The sequence below is a fragment of the Mus pahari genome, chromosome 21 (assembly GCF_900095145.1).
Source record: "Mus pahari chromosome 21, PAHARI_EIJ_v1.1, whole genome shotgun sequence".
In the NCBI taxonomy this organism is placed as follows: domain Eukaryota; kingdom Metazoa; phylum Chordata; class Mammalia; order Rodentia; family Muridae; genus Mus; species Mus pahari.
In genome coordinates, this window is record NC_034610.1 from 13,237,110 (window position 1) to 13,257,380 (window position 20,271).

The 20,271-nt window shown below is 39.6% G+C and overlaps 2 protein-coding genes across 2 annotated transcripts in view; one reads left to right on the forward strand and one right to left on the reverse strand.

Annotated features, from left to right (window-relative positions):
• Nucleotides 1–3,488, reverse strand: part of Fpr1 (formyl peptide receptor 1) — a 7,954-nt gene extending 4,466 nt beyond the window's left edge. The window contains exon 1 of the mRNA XM_021221780.2: nucleotides 3,450–3,488. The gene's annotated coding sequence lies outside the window, so the exon portion shown is untranslated. The remainder of the gene's footprint in view (nucleotides 1–3,449) is intronic.
• A 3,913-nt stretch (nucleotides 3,489–7,401) lies between these two features.
• Nucleotides 7,402–12,855, forward strand: Fpr2 (formyl peptide receptor 2). Its single transcript, XM_021221694.1, has 2 exons — nucleotides 7,402–7,477; nucleotides 11,644–12,855. The coding sequence occupies exon 2, from the start codon at nucleotides 11,655–11,657 to the stop codon at nucleotides 12,708–12,710; it is 1,056 nt and encodes a 351-aa protein (XP_021077353.1). The 5' UTR covers nucleotides 7,402–7,477; nucleotides 11,644–11,654; the 3' UTR covers nucleotides 12,711–12,855.
• Nucleotides 12,856–20,271: the final 7,416 nt, after the last annotated feature.

Here is a 20,271-nt window from a genome sequence, read left to right on the forward strand (position 1 = left end):
CTGAATCTATATAATGTGACTTGTATGTATGTTTTTTTTTTTTTTTTTTGCTTTTTTCAGGACAGGGTTTCTCTGTGTAGCCCTGGCTGACCTGGAACTCACTTTGTAGACCAGACTGGCCTCGAACTCAGAAATCTGCCTGCTTCTGCCTCCCAAGTTTTGGGATTAAAAGTGTGCGCCACCACCGCCCGACTGTATGTATGTTTTCAAGGCAGATCATTTGATATTGGATAACCAATTGAAATTAGCTTTTAGAATTGATTTTGTATTATGTATATATGTGTATGTATCTGTGTATGAGTGCAGATATCCAAGAATGCCAGAGATGGTGGATCCCAGATGTGACATGCCTGACTTATGTGCTAACAACTGGACACAGGACCTCTTCAAGAACAGCAAGCACTCTTAACATCTCTCCAAGACGTGTCTCTCTAGCCCCTTTGTGAGACTGTCTTGATAGAAAGAAATAATGTTCTCTCTGTCTGTGAGATTTCTTCAATATGATTTAAGGCAAGAAAAAACAGGAGAGAAAGGAAGGTTCTAATAAGTTGTGGGTCTGAGATTTCACTGGATTATGTATGTATAGTATTATTCATGTCCAAAATGGCTTCACCTCATATCAACTGCAGACTTCCTTAAATAGGGTAGAGGGAATAAAATGCATTAATAGGACTAGGCATGAATTAGTGATTGATAAGTAGCATGGACTGAATAACGAATTTTTTAAATGTATGTGTATTTGTGAACATGCATATAGATGTAAGAGGTCAATGTCATGTGCCTTCCTAATAAGTCTTCATCTTGTGTTTTTCAGACAGAGTGTCTCACTAAACTTAGAGCTACATTGATTGACCAATGAGCTCCAGATATCTGCCCATCTCCCTTTTGGCCCCACATGTTAGTCCCAATGCTGAAGTTGAGGACTCATACTACTGCACCTAGATTTTATGTGTGTTTTAGTGATTTGAATAAAGGTACTTATTACATAGCAAAGAATTTATTGACTGAGACATCTCTTCTGCCAGAGGATTTACTTTTTATTGTTTTTGTTTTTATTATGACACTGAAAATTAGAAAATAGACTGGTCCTGGGACATTTATTAATTTCTTAAAAATTATTCAATCTTTCAGTCTGAAATTTCAGCAATGATCTCTTTCTGACCCTGTTCTGCCATACTACTTTGGGAGGTGTGTTGACTCACATAATAGACTCCAATTTGAGATGGGAAAGAGTGACAATGACCATCAAATTTAAAATTCTATGGAGGAATCAAATTGCAATGCCTCATTAATAATGTTTACATTCCTTGACAGCATGCTGAAATGAAAATTTGGTTAGATAAGGTTATGGAAGTGTTGAACAAATATTAAACTAAAGGTAAGTCCTTCCTACTTCCTTCATTTCTCTCTCTCTCTCTCTCTCTCTCTCTCTCTCTCTCTCTCTCTCTCTCTCTCTCTCTCTCCCATTTTCTTCTCTGTCCCCTCCTCCTGTTTCAGGTAAGTTCTTTCTATATAGCCCTGGTTGGCCTGCAATTTTCTAGGTAAATCAGGCTGATCTTGAACTTATTAACAGTCCTTCTACTTGTGCTTCCCAAATAGTAGCATTACATATGTGTGCCATCAAAACCAGATAGCCTTCATTTTCTTTCTACTTTTCTCATCTTCCTTTTCTTCATCCTTTTTGCTTTTTGTCTTTTGAGACATGGTCTTATGAATCTTAAATTTGCCAAGGATAGATTTACACTTCTGGTTCTCTTTTCTCCACTCCCTAACTCTGGGATTGCAGGTATGAACAATCCTCAGTTTACAAGATGATTAACTCCAGGTCTTGTATGCTAGACACATACTCTTCCTTCTGAGCTACAATCACAGCCCTGCCACTCTTCTCTCTTAAAGCACCCACGGGACAGCCTAAAATCACCTGTGTAGATCACATTACCATTGACCCTAAACGGTTTATAGTTTTAGAAACTATTTGTCTCCTCTTCCTCCACATTCTACCAAACCCTGATCACCAAGCTGAGTTGAGGGATGTTTATTCTTAAGAATCTATGAGGCAATGAATAACAATGTTTACAAAATGAAGAAGGAAAATTCTGCAATGATGGGTCACAACATACAAAAGCAGAAGAACTATAACACATAGTCCCATCTACTATTTGGAGGAACAAGATTGTAGTTTGGATTGAATAGGAATGTTGTAGGACACCGTTTACAGAGCTCGTTAAATCTTTCAATCACTGTATTACATCCTCACCTTCTACAGACCCTGATAAGATTGAACTTGATTAGACAACATCAACATTGTGATAGAAGAAATTCAGGATTTGAGAGAGGAAAAACAATAAAATTAGCAATTCTGGAGGAGACAGAGGTGAATTCATGAAAGATCTGGGACTTGTTTGCTTGGGGGTTCATCACTGCCCACATAGATTCTGCCCCCCACCCTGTGCACAGCCACTGCCCTCCACTCTCCTGAAGCACCTCCTTTAGCTTCATATCTATGACCAGATAGTAGCTATCACAGCCTTAGAACTGGCTTCTGCTTTTCCCACAGATTTTTCACAACCTACTTTTTCCAGGAGTGCTATCTCTAACTAGTACATACTCAACACTTTTCCTTGATTCCTCCCTACAAATGGACACATCAATATTTTCTAGAACATTTCATCTTCAATCCAAGTTACCATTCACTTTCATACCACCCTTTAATTCCCAACCACACCTTTGACTTGCTTTTGTGGCAAAACATCCCAAAAGAGTGATATGTGTTGCCCATATTTATCATTTTATTTTATGGTTTTCCACGACTGAACTTAATTTTTCCTTTTCTTTCTTTTTTATTTATATTTTTAGACAGGCTCTTATGTAGTCCAAGATTACCTCAATTTACTACACATAGCCAAGGATTACCTTAATATGTGGATTCCCTTGCCTGTACATCTCCAATGTTGAGATGCTGGAGTGCCACTGTGCGGTTAGTGTGGTACTAGAGACAAAACCCAGGCTTTGTGTGTGCTAGGCAAGCATTCTACCCACTAAGCTACATCCCCATCCCTCTCCCACACAAAGTCTATCATGTGGCCAATCTGCAGGATGCATTCTCATCAAGTTGTGCAGATTTCTAGGCAATATTTCTTTTTCTTCTTCTTCTTTTTTTTTTTTACAATTTTTTTATTAGGTATTTACTTCATTTACATTTTAAGTGCTATCCCCAAAGTCCCCTATACTCCCCCACCTCTGTTCCCCTACCTACCCACTCCCACTTCTTGGCCCTGGTGTTTCCCTATACTGGGGCATATAAAGTTTACAAGACCAAGGGGCCTCTCTTCCCAATGATGACTGATTAGGCCATCTTCTGCTACATATGCAGCTAGAGACACGAGCTCTGGGGGTACTGGTTAGTTCATATTGTTGTTCCACCTACAGGGTTAGGCAAGGTTTCTTACCTGAACTTTCCAACAGCTGTGACCCTTCCTCTGGACAGATCTACAGGTGATCTCCTGAAGAAAGAAGCCTGTCTCTACTGGGCTCAGCAGAAAATATACAAAACCAACAGGGGGAGGGGAAACACCAGAAATGCATTGGGTAACAGGAAACAGTAAACAAGAAACAATGGTTTTCTGTGATTTACAAGAACCCTGAGATTATACCCAAGTCACTTTTTTTTTCTTTTTTCTTTTTTTTCATAACTGCATTTGGTGAGTAGGTTGGATTGTTCTGGAAACTTGAGAATCTGAGAACTTTCATCTGCTCCATTTTTGGTGGGATAGAGCGAGCAGAAGGAATCTAGGTGCCCAAGAACCTTCTGATTATATGGAAAAGCTATGAGACTGGGGTAAGAGAACCTATCATAAACAATGAAAAGGCAGAGATGGAGAGGAGAGAAATAGAAACTACATACCCAGACAGAGGAAGATAAATGTGAACAGTTCAGACAGTCAGAGATGGTCAGCCATTCTACACTTAGTCACAGTCTCCAAGATCCATCACACAATAGCCCACACTTCTGTCAACATATCTTTGTGATTGTTCAGAAAGAACACCTTTTAGAAAGTTCCCAAGAAAGGGAGCTGTTTTGAGACTTTTCCTGGAGGGATATCAAAAGATGCCTATTTACTTGAGACAGGACATGGAGGACAAAAAAAATTAATGAATATGTCACATCCAACTTGGTAAATCAGTGAACTTATTGGAGTGAAGATATGCAAACTCAAAAGGAACTCAGAGAAATAGTAGTAAGGGGTATCACTTTTACATAGCAAAGGCCTCACATCCCAAGAGAAAACAAGAGAGGGAATCAGTAGAGAGTAATTGATGAACAGAGTGCCAGGTTGTTTGAACTCTGATTGTTTTTCTTGAAGACAGTTTGATGGGAATCTAGCTCCTTCATACCCCACCTTCCCTATTACTGAAGCTTTGTTCTTTCCAGACCAATAATCCATGGTGATCACACAGCATCTGTACAAATACTGAGGCATGTGTGTTTTGGGTACAATTTAGCGGGTGAAGAAAATCAGGAAAGTCTTAGGGTAGACTTCTGCTCTGTGTGGCAATGTTTGCACAATCTATGCAAACTCAAAGGAAATGGCAATTCACTGTGCTCTGTGTTGGGGGTCCTCCCTGCTAGAGATACCAAAATCATACTGTCAGATAATAGACCACTATTAAGTGCCTCTGGGAACTATGGAGGTTCTCAGTTAGAACTGGTAGGTGACTTGTTGGGTGATAATTATGTTATTTAAGCCATTTAACCAGGGCTGGGCATCTTCTATCAAGAATGAGAAAGTTAATATTTAATACCTAAAACGTTTCAGGATCCTCAACTCAACTTTATAGCATGAATACACAGAAAATATGCCAACAGTGCATCATTTAAAAAGATAGTAGTTGTATTTCACATCACTTCACAGATTATATTTTATTCATTTGTTGTTGTTCAGGCAAAACAACCCAAACCAAAACAAAAAAATGTAACCGAACAAGAAAACTATTCCTGGCCTGCAGGCTGTACAACAACTGGTGTTGGTGTGACTGGGGAGAGGGTATCAGTGGTTAAAATCACTTGATGCTCTCTCTTGCAGACTGCAACAACAACCACACAAATTGTGGCTGGATGCCACCATAGCTTAGGAGGATCAGTCATTTTACCTGTGAATTCAGAGTCATGATAGTTACAAATACAATTTTCATTTGAGTAGAATAGACGAGAAAACTGAACAGAGTACATACCACAAATTCCAGTGTAGCAAATATTATCTCGGTCTTATAAAACATTCTTATCTTCTGACAGGCTCTCTGGGTGAAAGCTTTCATCACACCTCATGCCAACCACTGTCTTCCTTTCAGACCTTGGTTTTGAAATGAAGGCCTATGATAAGTTCACTTTTCCTGTCAGCCCCCCACCCCAGCCTCTAGATTGTTCTCTCATCAACTTATAACATAGTCTTGTCTTTGGGAAGAAACTGGATTCTTATTCTTTCTCAAGTTAAAGCCCAAATTCATATTCCATCAGAATGTGATTGTTCAGATTTATAGTGTTTAAAGAACCATTAAAGCTAAATGAGGCCATAAGGGTGGGGTCCTAATCCAATATAAGTGCTGTCTTTTTGAAAGGAAAGAAACACCAGGGTGGTGTAAGCTTACTGAAATGTGTATGTGAGGATGCAGAGAGGAGATGATGGCCAACTGTAAGCTAAAGAGAAGCCCTGGGACCAACATTGTGATCCTGGACTTCCAGCATCCAGAACTGTGACAAAATCAGTTGCTATACTTCAAGACATCCAGAGTGTGTTGATTTGTAGTGACCAACCTTTCCAAACTAACCATTCTGCTTTGGTTTAGTGATTCTTATGTCTATGATGACCTTAAATCTATTCAATTTCCACAGTATATTAAAGAAGATGACTGTGGACTGTAGGTATAGATCAATTAGCAGACTGACTCTCTAACCTGCCTGATGTCCTGTATAAACCGGTGATGATTGTAAATGTTTGTATTTCAAGCACTCAAGTGGTGGAGACAAGAGGATCAGAAGTTCAGATGTGCACTTAGTGTGTTTAAAGACAGGTTGGGCTCATGGGAACCCGTTTTCAAAATGTGAGGGTAAGAGAGTGGCTAGTAGGGAACATGAAGAGAGACAGAGACAGAGATGTCCTGGCACAAACTAAAGAATGTGACCATGAGTTTACATTTGACATTTATCTAACTGTGGTAGTGTCTATGTCATCTATCCTTTTATCTGAGTTAGGAAAGACCTGAGTTGTTAGGACACCCAGTTGTTGTCCACAGAGATGTGAAGAATGTCTTCATATGGAAAGAAATCCATACATGTGCGGTTAGAACTGTTTAATAAGCATGGAGGCAACATTGTGCTTATGATCATCTCAGTCTTCATGTGTATATGTGCTTGTGCCTGTAGAGGCCAGGAGCAGATGTCTAGTCTCCTTGGATCTGGAGTTATAGGGAGTTGTGACCTGTTTGATGTAGGCACTGGGAAATGAAGTTGGCTCCCCTGGACGGGCAGTAAGTGCTATTAGTCATTGAGAGATCTCTGTAGGAGGCCATCTTCCTGTTGTAAAAGCAGAAAAATTATTCTTAAATGTATGAATGTTTTAACTTCCTGTATGACTGTGCACTGTGTTTGTGTCTGGTACCTGCCAAGGCGAGAAGAGGACACTGAGTACCCTGGAACTGTATTTGTAGATGGTTTGAGCCACTATGTAGATCACTGTAATCAAACCTGGATCCTCTCAAAGAGCATTCAGTGCTATTAATCTCAAAGCCATCCTTCTAGCCCCAACTCCTTCCAATTTTTAAAAAAAGAGTGAAAGGTCTGGGAGGGTGGTGTCTCAGTGGTTAAGAACAGGTATAGCTCTACTGTAAAGGAACTGAGCTTGGTTGCCAAAGCCCATGTCAGACTGTTCACAGCATTTTTAAAGTCAAATCAGAACCAAATCCAAAAAACCAGAACACAGATGCTAGGGCCAGAAATTGATAGGACCGAACTCATGTTTTCTACAGATCAATGGTAGAAGAACATTTACACTATGATTCTAAGAACTCCACTTGGGCTGGAGAGATGGCTTAGAATTTAAGAGCACTGACTGTTCTTCTGGAAGATCTAGGTTCAGTTACCAGCACCCACATTGTTTCTGACAACTACCTGTAACTCCAGTTCCTAGGGATCCAGTACTATCTTTTGTCCTCTGAGGACACTAAGCATGTATGTCATACACACACAACTTTAAGAAAAATGCCCATAGAAAAAAAATAGAATGAAATAAAAGGATTCCAATAGCATCCCATTTGCCTGGCTTCTGGGAATCTTAGGAAACCTAGAGTTTCTACAACAAGATTGGTTTCAGCTTTCTTGTTCCTCTCAGAGTTTCCTTTAAGTCTATAGTGAGAACCAAGTACTTCATTTACACCACAGGAACCGAAGAGTTCAGGTGTAGGTTGGAGACCTCAGCTGGTGGTAAGTTGTGTTCCAGCAACTGAAACTTACTTTTTGAATGGCAGCTATCTGTGATGGACAGTTCCTAAAATCCTGTGAAGAGATGTTTAATGTCATATTTATTTTTACCAGGTGGCTGCTGAGTTCTTGACTTAGAATATGTGTTGAACAGAAACACTTAAAAGTATGGGGAAATGGGTCAGTGTATAAGTGCTTGCCTTGAAATCATGCAGAACTCAGTTGAAGACACCTTTAGAAAGTCAAGTGGAGGAGTCTGAATCTTGTGCTTTTTATATGTCCATTCATTATGCTATAATGTGCTTTTTATATGTCCATTCATTATGCTATAAAGGTAACCAACAATGTGTTGTGTGTATCTTTCTTTTTAACTTAAAGCATAAGTTTTATGTGATTTCAGAATAAAGAAGAGGGTTTAATTGGTACTGTGCCATGGGAGGTATCAGGATAAGAGCTGAGAACTTTGGGTCTGGCTGTCTGGAATCCACATCTATGAAGGTGGAAATCTGGTGCAGTTCCAAAGACCCAAGACAATATGGAGTGGATTAATGAGAAGATAGGAGTTGGGAAAAAATAGAAAGAATATTTATAGGTTCTAAGATTGTGCTGTGAGTTTTTTCCACAGAAACAAGTCTGTTTAATGAAACAAAGCTTATTACCTTCTTTTTCTCCTTTCCCCTTTTGCCTCCATCCTCAACTGAATTTAATGTTTCTCATATGCTAGTTGGATCCTGTGCTAATAATCATGCCCCTTACTAGGGGATTCTAGGCAGTAATCTACCACTGATTCACACCTCTGGTCCTTTACTACTAAATGATTGTAGGATGATGCTCTAATGTTAAACTACATTTCTAGCATCCAATTTACTTTTTGATTTCTTAATATGTATGGGCATTTTTCATAAATGTGTGTCTGTTTGCCCTGTGCTTTCTTGGTGCATGAAAAAGTCAGCAAAGAGCATTGGATCTCCTGGCATTGAATTTAAGATATAAACCTACATGACAGTGCTGGGAACTGAACTGAGATCTGCAGGAAGAGCAGACAATGCTCTTATTTTTTGAGAAGTTTTTTTCAGCCCCTTCCCAGTCTGGAGTATGTATGCACATATTAAACAGGAAATGAGCATGGTAAATAGTAGAGAGAATTAGCAAAAAAGTGCTGCTTCTGAAAGTAACTTCCTCAGAGTCAGAGGTTCATTAGTTATAAAATGGGGATGTGTGTCCTAAGATAATTATAATAATTGTCATATGTTAGGGTTTCACCATACAAAGACCATCCTAAGCAGCACATGTTTTCTTCTGTGACTCAGAGTTCCTGTCTTGCACAAAAGAGTGATGGACCTTTAGTATATTTGTCTTTTTACCTATATTTTCTATCTTCTATACTATAGAAGTAGTTTTCAACTAGGGGTCATTATGTCTTCCATAGAATTTTTGTCATCTATAGGTATTTTGGTTATCATAGCTGGACAAGAGTTGCTCCCAGAATCTACTAGCCAAGGTCAAAGAGCTGCTACACATCCTGTGGTGTACAGGACTCCATTAAACCCAACCATAATTAAGTACTGACAGATGTCAACACTGCTAGGGTTGAGAAATCCTGAAAAACATTACACAATGTCCTGGTTAGGATCTTAGTGAAAAGAATGGGTTAGAAAAGAAAAGTAGGAATTGCTATGAGAAACAGAGGAGAGAAATCACCATTGCATTACCATATGAGCATAGTCAGCTAATGTGGCAGGTTCATATCAAATGAGGCATATTAGTGATACAAATTTTGAAGCTCTAGAATTAAATTAGGGTTCCAATGCTTGTCCCTTTTGACAAAACCAAAACCAAAACCACAAACAATACTCTACCAAAATCCTTAGAATATGGCTTTGGCTTGATAAAACAGTGGTACTGCTGTCTCTCAATATTGACATGAGATTTACAGTTGAGTAAATTATCGTTGTGTGTAGTGTGACTTTTCCTGGGGAAACATGACACATGTCTACTCACCCCAGAAAATCCATGACAGACTAATAGAATTAGTACAGCAAAGAGCAATTTTGTGAACTGATGTCTTCTAGCATTCCTTTATAATTTTAGCACTCTGAAAGGTGAAGCAGAAAGTTAGGAATATGAGGTCAGCTGAGATACCTAACTAACCTCTTTCTCAACCACACATTAAAAACAAAAAACAAAAAACCAAAACCACCCCCCCAACCAATCAACTAAGAAGTGGTCAGTATTACTATTCCTTCTAAAGATACATTGAAAGTCTAGAACATTTATGGTGGTGCAAAAGTACCCTATATTTTATGCAAGTACATTCTAAGGCAGGACTAATTAATAATTGATAAAATTTCTTTCTGCACTTTTATTTTATTATATTGCTGGAGATAGAACCTAAAGTTGTTTGCACACTATATAAGTGTGCTACCATTAAGCCCAAGTCTCATATCCTTAATGGGGGTATAGGTTAGTAGATGTGTGAGTAGAATTGTGTCCTGTGAGCATGGCTCAAGTTCTACCTTAGGAAGCAGTGAAGATTCAAAATACTCTCTAGCCTGGTCAGGGTATATATTCAAAAGTAGATGGAGAGACAACTTTGATCAACAAAATCGTGATTTGTTTAGCAAAGAGCAAGTGATCAGATTGTGTGACATAGGACACAGACACATTCAGCAGCATCTGTCACCTGTGGTGTGGTAGGAGGTCTCAGGTCTAGCTAGATTAAAGTCTGTCCTTTTATATAGTTTTCAGGGTCATATTTCCTATTAACCTCATTCTAGTCTTAAAAAAATAAGAAATGATAAACCTTTTAGAATTTTTATATAGGCCACTCAAAATTCCAAGCACATGAAATACAGAATGCCTGGTCTTTCAGAAGTCCACAAACTCCATTAAAATTCACCCTCTAACACTCATAACAGTAAACTGTGCAGTCATGCATACTCTTTGTATACCAAGGTGGTAGAAACTTCACCTTAAAAAGGCACTGGATTGAATATAGAGATGGTACCTACCTGTTCCTCTGTTCATCTCTGTGTAGAATGTTCCTTCATGTTTAAACATTCTCTTTGTATTAGATAAGAAACCAAGATACCAACAAGCCTCACCAGAAACCACACTTATACATTAACAAGGGGCTGCATGTGCCCTGTTTTGTTACAATATCCTTTGAACTGTGGTGGTTTTAACCTCTTTGTACAAATTCAAGAAGATCAATACTCAAATTTGGTCTACCACAATTAAAGGGTCACCTTTTTTCCATATCTATCTATCTATCTATCTATCTATCTATCTATCTATCTATCTATCTATCTATCTATCTATGGTGAGTAATATATATATATATATATATATATATATATATATATATATATTTATGAGGTGAGTAATATATATATCACCTCATAAATCTTCACTAAAATGCCATTGAAATCTATAGTGCAGAGTCCATTGGGCAGTACTCATTCTATGGGTCATCCCATTGAGTATCTCTTGTTTATTCTTCTGTCTGTCTGTCTGTCTTTCTGTGTGCCTGTTTTTCTTTCTCTCTGAGTCTTTTACTCTTTCTTTCTGGAGTGTATTACTTTGCCAAAAAACCTTTTTGATTGTGGCTGGAGAGATGGCTCAGTGGTTAAGAGCACTGACCGCTGCTCTTCCAGAGGTTGTGGGTTTAATTCTCAGCAACTGCATGGTGGCTCACAACCATCTGTAATAGGATCCAATTGAAGATGACAGTGTAATCTCATACAGAAAATAAATAAATCTTTAAAAATCTTTTTGATGAAGGTTTTGACATCTCTCCACTGAATTATTCATTTTGTGAACATGAGAACTGATGAAAAGCCTTTACTGAAGGATGGTCTACTTGATTTCCTTGAAGTGCTAAACTCCTTTCACTCACATTTTCCTCTCTGTTCACCCTCAGTTCAGTATCACTGTTGAGACATGGGGGCTTATTATTTTTTGTAATTAGTTTAAAAGCAGGAATAGTTTTAAGAATATGAGAAATGGGGAGAGCTTTGCTACCCCAGAAAGGCATCCAGTAAAGTGCTAGTTTGGGAATATTACTGCTAAAATGCTCTCCTGTAGTAAAAGATGGTGTATATTCTAAATAAGTGTCATGTCAGAAGGAGCCAAATATCTGAGAAATGGTTGTTTTTGAAAACTTTCAGGTGCAGACAAAATGGAAACCAACTACTCCATCCATCTGAATGGATCAGATGTGGTGGTCTATGATTCTACCATCTCCAGAGTCCTGTGGATCCTTTCGATGGTGGTTGTCTCCATCACTTTCTTCCTTGGTGTGTTGGGCAATGGACTAGTGATCTGGGTAGCTGGATTCCGGATGCCACACAATGTCACAACTATCTGGTATCTGAATCTAGCTTTGGCTGACTTCTCTTTCACAGCAACTCTACCATTCCTCCTTGTCGAAATGGCTATGAAAGAAAAATGGCCTTTTGGCTGGTTCCTGTGTAAATTAGTTCACATTGTGGTAGATATAAACCTGTTTGGAAGTGTCTTCTTGATTGCTGTCATTGCCTTGGACCGCTGTATTTGTGTCCTGCATCCAGTCTGGGCTCAGAACCACCGCACTGTGAGCCTGGCTAGGAAGGTGGTTGTTGGGCCCTGGATTTTTGCTCTGATTCTCACTTTGCCGATTTTTATTTTCTTGACTACTGTTAGAATTCCTGGAGGAGATGTGTATTGTACATTCAACTTTAGATCCTGGGCTCAAACTGATGAAGAAAAGGTGAACATAGCTATCACGTTCGTAACAACTAGAGGGATCATCAGGTTCCTTATTGGCTTCAGCATGCCCATGTCCATTGTTGCCATCTGCTATGGACTCATCGCTGTCAAGATCCACAGAAGAACCCTTGTTAATTCCAGCCGTCCTTTACGAGTTCTTACAGCAGTTGTGGCTTCCTTCTTTATCTGTTGGTTTCCCTTTCAGCTGGTGGCCCTTTTGGGCACAGTCTGGTTTAAAGAGAAATTGTTTAGTGGTAGTTATACAATTCTTGACATGTTTGTTGATCCAACAAGCTCATTGGCTTACTTCAATAGTTGTCTCAATCCGATGCTCTATGTTTTCATGGGCCAGGACTTCCGTGAGAGATTTATTCATTCCCTGCCTTCTAGTCTTGAGAGGGCCCTGAGTGAGGACTCTGGTCAAACCAGTGATACAGGAACCAGTTCTACTTCACCTCCTGCAGACATTGAGATGAAGGTACCATGAAGTCTGTGATGAGGGATGCTTTTCATCCCACCTCAGTCCCATTCCACTTTTGCCTTACCTTATGCTGTGCCCTATAGCATTTTTAATCTGGAAAAAAAATACTTCTGTGTCCCCTGAATCTGGGAAATTAAATAAAAGTCAATGTTAATATTGTTATTCTTTCGTGTTCTTTTAAAAAACTAAGCCTTTATACCCTAAACAAAACTAATGTAGGTAAAACCAATGTAGCAATGTACTACAAGAGAGGAAAAGAGTAATGCATATTCTCAAGGCTTATACATGACAGTAAATATTAAAATTAAATTATTCTATTTTATAGGCTGAGAAGATGGCTCAATGGTTAATAAAAATTTCTGCTTTAGTAGAATACCTGGATTTAGTTTCAACTACCCACAGCACCTGAATTACAATTGCTAGTAATTCTATCTGTAGAGGATTCAATGGCACCGGACTCAGTAAGCATTTATACTCATATGCATCTGCTGTCTGCACACAAACAAATAACTAAATATAAAATAAAATATTAAATATTATTGTATCATTAACAAGTAAGTTTTTGCTGGGCATGCCTATAATCATAGCATTTGTCAGGCAGGAGCAGGAGAGACTAATTCAAGTCCAGTCCCCAACACAAAGTATTGTGGTTTGCCATGAAACAGATATATCTGGAGATAGTCACATTAAATAAATTAAATGAGGCACACCTACTATATGATGTCTTTTAATTATTGTTCTTAAATTTTATATAGAAACACAGAATCATATGTGTGTGTATGTGTGTGTGTGTGTTTGTGTGTATAGTGCTTGGTGTGTGTTTGTGTGTGATGTGTGTGTGTCTTAGTCAGGGTTTCTATTCCTGCACAAACATCATGACCAAGAAGCAAGTTGAGGAGGAAACGGTTTATTCAGCTTACACTTCCATACTGCTGCTGTTCATCACCAAGGAAGTCAGGACTGGAACTCAAGCAGGTCAGAAAGCAGGAGCTGATGCAGCGGCCATGGAGGGTTGTTCTTTACTGGCTTGCTTCCCCTGGTTTGCTCAGCCTGCTCTCTTATAGAATCCAAGACTACCAGCCCAGAGAAGGTCCCACCCACAAGGGGACCTCCCCCCTTGATCACTAATTGAGATAATGCCCCACAGCTGGATCTCATGGAGGCATTTCCCCAACTAAAGCTCCTTTCCCTGTGATAACTCCAGCTGTGTCAAGTTCACACAAAACTAACCAGTACAGTGTGTTTGGTCTGCGTATGGTATGTGTATTCTGTGATTGTGTGCATATGTGTGTGTTATGTGTGTGTGTGTGTGTGTGTTTAAGTAAGCCTGTCTAGGTAGACAAGGGAGATAAACAGGAGTGAGATTAAGTGAGAAAGAGAGGCAAGCGTATTTGAACTGGAAACAAGCAATCAATGTACACATGCACATAATTTTAAAATACACAATAAATGAAATTATAACATAGACAAGATAAAGGAAACAGAGGTAGTAGAAAATATTTGACCATGTCTTCAGATCTTTGGTTTATCTAGACACAATGCACATCACTTAGAACCTTGGCACTAGTGGTGGTCCTCTGAGACAAGCAATTGCCATCTTGGAGACTTTGGCATCTCCATCGTACACACCCCTCATGCCCCTTATACTCCTCCTAGAGGAGCAAAGTAAGGTACATGATTCTCATGTGAGTATCCAGTCTCCCCTAGTGTGTGGTGTCTCTTCACATGGCGTGGGGAACAGGCTACAGTTTACAGAGGCCTAGGAGATCTAGAACATGGGCTCTTTCTATGCAGCAGTGGGTATTTCTCAGTCTTGCTAAGGAAGCTTTCTAGATGAGGTTGTGTGTGGAGTGACTAATCCTGTAAGCAACTCATCACCTGTGATTTGTGAAGCGGCTCAATAAACTCACTGATTCTCCAAAGTGAGAGTCAAGCACTGGATTTGTCTTTGGGACCTGAAGTGAGGATAAAGAAATTGCTTATGTCATCCCCCTCCCCCACCCTGGGCCATTACTTAAGTATCAAATGCTATAACCAAGCCTGAGAGATGGAACTCTCGACTATTTCTTAACTTATAGGAAACACTTTGGGTCAGAGTAATGGAACTGGTGTAGTAAAGACCTCCAAAATTCAAAAAAATGAGCAAGTTTCAAGTATCTGTTTTGATAGTGAGGAAGCATCCATAAGAAAGCATATTAGAGAATTTTGTTTAAACATTTGTGTGTGCGTGTGTGTGTGTTTGTGTGTGTGTGTCTCCCTTCTATCTTTCCACATGTTCCTTCCCCACATTTTCTTTTCTTCATTGTTTGAGATAATAACATATCATTTACTTCTTCACTTTCTTCTGCTCAAATCTTTCCATACGTTCCTTGTTCTTTTTCAAATCTGTAGCCTCATTTTAAAATTAATTTTTATATAAAATAGAATGAATCAATTCACTTGCTCTTGTGAATACAGTATAGATGAGCATGTGTTTATACTAGGTTATGGCGTCCTTTGGGTACTTGATGATGAGTGGAATACTTAAGTGTAAGATTTTTTAAAAGGTAGATATATTAAACTTGAGTCTTTTTTCCTCCCTCTTGTCTGGATTCAGGGTACTTTAATACAGAGAATGCATTCATGTAGAAGCAGAAGTTCTACTTGAATCTTGTAGGAGATGGAGATGTCAAACACAGAAAACCAAAACCTCTGGAATGGTTGTCTCCCCAGTTTTTAAATTTGTTTTGCAAGTTGATGTGAAGCAACTTACTAGATACTGTGCGCCATCTTGTGGTTGTGGAGTTACACAGCAAGAAAATAAGAGTCCTGTTGCTCAGGTCTGTGACTTCATGGAGACACATTTTCTCCATTCACGGGGAATTTTTTTCCCTCTCTCTCTTTAGTACCCCTTGCTGAACTCGTAAATATGGGTGCACAAAAAAGGTGACTGAAATAACCAGCAACCCCCTATCACTTCAGAAGGTATGTTTGGGTTTTGGCTTGTCATTCCAACCTTCCCTAGACAAGCATTAAGTTTTTTTTTTTTTAAAAGAAAGCCTTCCAGGTGATTCATCATCTTGCCCTGATGCTGGGCTTCCCCTCACACTAATCTCTCCTGTATCTTGCACAGCTCCATATTCCACCAGATGGTGGTTTCTCAGAGGCTGATGTACAACAGATGCTGCAGGTAAAACACAATCACAGAGAAGGCCATTTTCTCTCTTAAACTTTTCAGCTATTGGTGAGGATTCTGCTTTCTCAGCATATATTACATCCTGGGATTAATTCCTACTACTATATAATACCAGCCTGCATTCCCAGGTGTTGGGTTTCAGTTCTAATAATTCAAATTAATTCGGGCCCCCAAACTGGGAGCCCAGGTCTCCAAAAGGTAAAGGTACTTTTCCCCAGTTGGTTTTTGGTTGTTCAAAGAACCAGTGGCCAATGGCTGAACAGGTAGACTGAGCATGGTCCTTTGGATTTATGCAGGTTAGGACTGAAAGAGAGAAATGAGGCAGGGAATCATCATGCCTTCAGGGGAGATGGATGGGACGTAAGAGCTGCAGGAGAAAGTGTCAACATTCCATGTAAGAATTCAGGTAACTGGCCACTTCCTCCAACAGGCTTACTTACCATAGCAGGGGAACGCTTAAGAGCCTTAGGAGTACAGGAGGGCAGGGTTTGCTACTACGGGAAGGTTTAGGAGTGTCCAGCTTTTGAGATAGTTACAGCATGTCAAAAATTAACTGATCTCTCTCTCTCTCTCTCTCTCTCTCTCTCTCTCTCTCTCTTTGTTTCATTTGTGAATCTAAAGAACTCTTGGGTGGGTGTCTGGGAATACAAGATGTCTGGAGCCAAGGCAGATAGCGAAAATGGCCACTAACCCAGGAGTCAGTAGATAGAGTCAGGAGAATTGCTTCAAATGTCTGCTCTCTTGAGAGTTTTATGTTAGTCTCAATTCAGCAAGACTGTCTCCACAAAAACCATGACCGCACATATGACATCTGGTGGAGAAACACAAAGTATGCCTCTATTCACACACAGATCGGCTCCATTCATATTGTCTCATCCAGAATCTCCTGTCAGCTGTTTAACCAACACTACCTTCAAGAAGAATATAATCCATACTCCAGAGGAGGTGGAAATCTTCACAAGAGTCTGGTGTAGTTGTCCCTGAAAGGAGAGTTTGGGCCAAAGTTCAGTAACCTATGTAACCTTTCAGAGAAAGCCTGCTGTTTCTAGAATTTTGTGCAAAGCCCACTACAACCCTACTGTTGTCTTGAGGCAGCAAGTGGCCACAAATTCAATGTTAGTATTTTGTTCTTCTGACAGAGCAGCTTTTCAGAAGATGTTGGTAGAATTAATGATTAAGAAAAAAAAAGTGTTTCCTTCTATTTCCACTCCATCATCCCAACTACACATCCTGTGTGCTTGGGTAGACAAAGACTTTGAGTTATATTGAGACAGAGAGGAAGGATAACCTCTGATTCAGCAACAAAGGCCCAGTTTTTCTTTCCCTATGCTCTGTCAGGTTCTACCAGGAACCTTCTCAAGTTTCATACCAATGCTCACCAAACAGTTTCTTCATTACATTTTATTTGTTACCTGTGTTTTGTGTGTCTGCATATATATGCAAGCATACAAGTGCCTGGTGCCAAGGAGCTGAAGGGGGCTGCAACCCTGTAGGTGCAACAACAATATGAACTATCCAGTACCCCCTGAGCTTTTGTCTCTAGCTGCATATGTAGCAGAAGATGGCCTAATTGGCCATCATTGGGAAGAGAGGCTCCTTGGTCTTGCAAACTTTATATGACCCAGCACAGGGGAAGGCCAGGGCCAAGTAGTGGGAGTGGGTGGGTAGGGGAGCAGGGGCGCGGGGGGGGGTATAGGGAACTTTCGGGATAGCATTTGAAATGTAAATAAAGAAAATAATAATAATAAAAATGAAACAAACAAACAAAACAACAACAACAACAACAACAAAACCAAGTGCCTGGTGCCAGTGGAAGCCGGAAGAGGGAGTTAGATCACCCAAGACTTGTGCTATAGGTGGGTATGAACTCTCATTTTCAGGTATGAACATAACCCAGACCCTATGCAAAAGCAGCAAGTGATTTTCACGAACCCACCATGTTCTCATCTCCTAAACATTTATTATAGACAAGTGTGCTATCTATCAAATGAAATTGAAATCTCAGGATAAGTTTTGGAAGATAAAGTCAAAGGGTTAGATCATTAATGCTAATCACATTGGGCCAGTTCCATTTGTCATTCCTTGTTTTTACTGGCTGAGACCTTAGCTGTGGTTTTTCTTTACAGGCAAATGAAGCTTCTGCCAAAGTCACTAACACTTGAATGATCCATAATTCCACTGCAAATTGGACAGGCAGACATTTCATCATCCTTGAGTTAGGTAGCTTGACATACTGGAGAATCAGATATAGATGTCATTTCATCTCTGGGGTAGAGAAAAGTCCATTGAGAAAGTGTGATATCACATCTACTTTGTGATACTGCCTATAAGGGGTAATCACAGGTCGAGAACTGAAGGGGGAAAGAGCTGACCATTAGCTCTGTGTATCCACTCCTAAAATACTTCCCATCCCCATGAACTTATTCTCTGTTGGTTTAGTGGTCTTTGGCTAAAGGAATAAATGTTCCCACCCACAGATATAACCAGTTCACTAATGTATTTTCTCTCATTCCTTCATCCTCTATTACTACTTTCGATAATTTTGTCTTTCCTAGCAGCCATGACCTTCTTTCTTGAACAGCTTTTCTCCCTTGATCTCATTTGAGCTGAATGACTTCTATTTCAGTGTTTTGTGTCTGAACAGCCACAAGAGGGCACATAGTACCCAGTAAGTTGCTTTGCATCTGCATGTAAGACAAATCCAAAAACCCTGGAGCAAGCCATGCCAGGGATGCTTGTCTGTGTACTTTAGAAAGCTTTTTACTCATTCTTTGTAAATTTCACATCATGCACCCCGGGCGGGCTTATCTACTCATCCTGTTGTATCTGTGCTCCACCCTTCTAATGCCCACAAGGGGAAAAACCGCCACACATACAAACAAAGAAACAAAACCAAAGCAATGAAAATAAACAAATAAAACATAAAAATCATCTCGCTGTGGAAAATGTAGAAAAGTTGGCCCATCTCCAATAAAGTCACTTGCTAGCCTTAGCCTGTCTGTGATGGCTCCTGACAATCTGTGACGGGTGACCTCTGAAAGGCAAGGTATGCAGAGGCTTTATCTCAGGATTGAGTCTTGCAGTTGATGTGACTTTCCTGTCACTATTACATAGCCTAAGGGTTCCTGGGCATTATCCCACTCTATAGGTGTAAGTGTACTGTAGATCAACATAAATATGAACTTTCAGGGGTTAATACTGTTTAGATGAATAAATTATTTTTGTTTAGTCATCATTTTTTTCGTTAACATTTTAAATGATGTTCCCCCCCCCCCATCCTCGCTGAGGAAAGCAGAAGAGGCTGGAGCAAGCAGAACCTATCATAAACAGTGAAAGGGAGGGATGGAGAGAAGAGAAACAGGAATTAGATACCCAGACAGAGGAAGAAAATCTGAATAGTTCAGACAGAGGTGGTCAGCCTTTCTGCTCTTAGCCACAGTCTCTGAGATCCATCACAAAATAGCACACATTTCTGTCAGCTTGTCTTTGTGATCATTTATAACAACAACCTTTTAGAAATTTCCCAAGAAAGGGAGCTGCTGTGTGTGATACTTTTCGTGGAGAGATATGGAAATATGTCTGTTTACCTGAGATAGGACATGGAGGAGAAAGTAAAGTAAAGAATAAGTCAGATCCAACTTGGTGAAATCAGTGATCTTATTGGAATGAATTTATGTAATCTCAAAAGGAACTCACAGAAATATGGCAAGGGTTATCAGTTTCTACATTGCTAAGGATTAAGATCCCAAGAGAAAACAATAATGAGAATCAACTTAGTACAACAACTGTTGTACTAAGTTTCAGGTTGTTTGAACTCTGATTGTTTTTCTTGGAGATAGTTTGATGGGAAACTGGCTCCATTACCCTTATTACTGAAGCTTTGTTCTTTCCTGACCAATAGCCCATGGTTACCACACAGCAACTGTGAAAATGCTGAGGAATGTGTGTTTAGGGTACAATGTAGAGGGCGAAGAAAATCAGGAAAGTCTTAGGGTGGACTTCTGCTCTGTGACGACCTGTTGCACAATTTATGCAAACCCAAGGGAAGTGGGACTCAGATCTGTGGTGTTGGGGGAAATTCCTGCTTGAGACACAAATAATTACTGTGTGGTAACAGACTTCTAGCAACTGTCTCTGGGAACTATGCAGGTTCTCAGTTAGAACCAGGCCTAGGTAGTTCACTAGTTGGGTGATAAGATAAGTCATTTAACCAGGGTGCACATTTTCTATCAAGGGTGAGATTGTTAATATTTAATACCTGGCAGACTTCAGGATCCTTAACTCAGCTTTATAGTATGAGTACAAAGAAAATATGCCAACAGTGCATCATTTAAATACGTAGTATTTGGATTTCACGTCACTTCACACATCATGTTTTATTCTTTTGTTGAT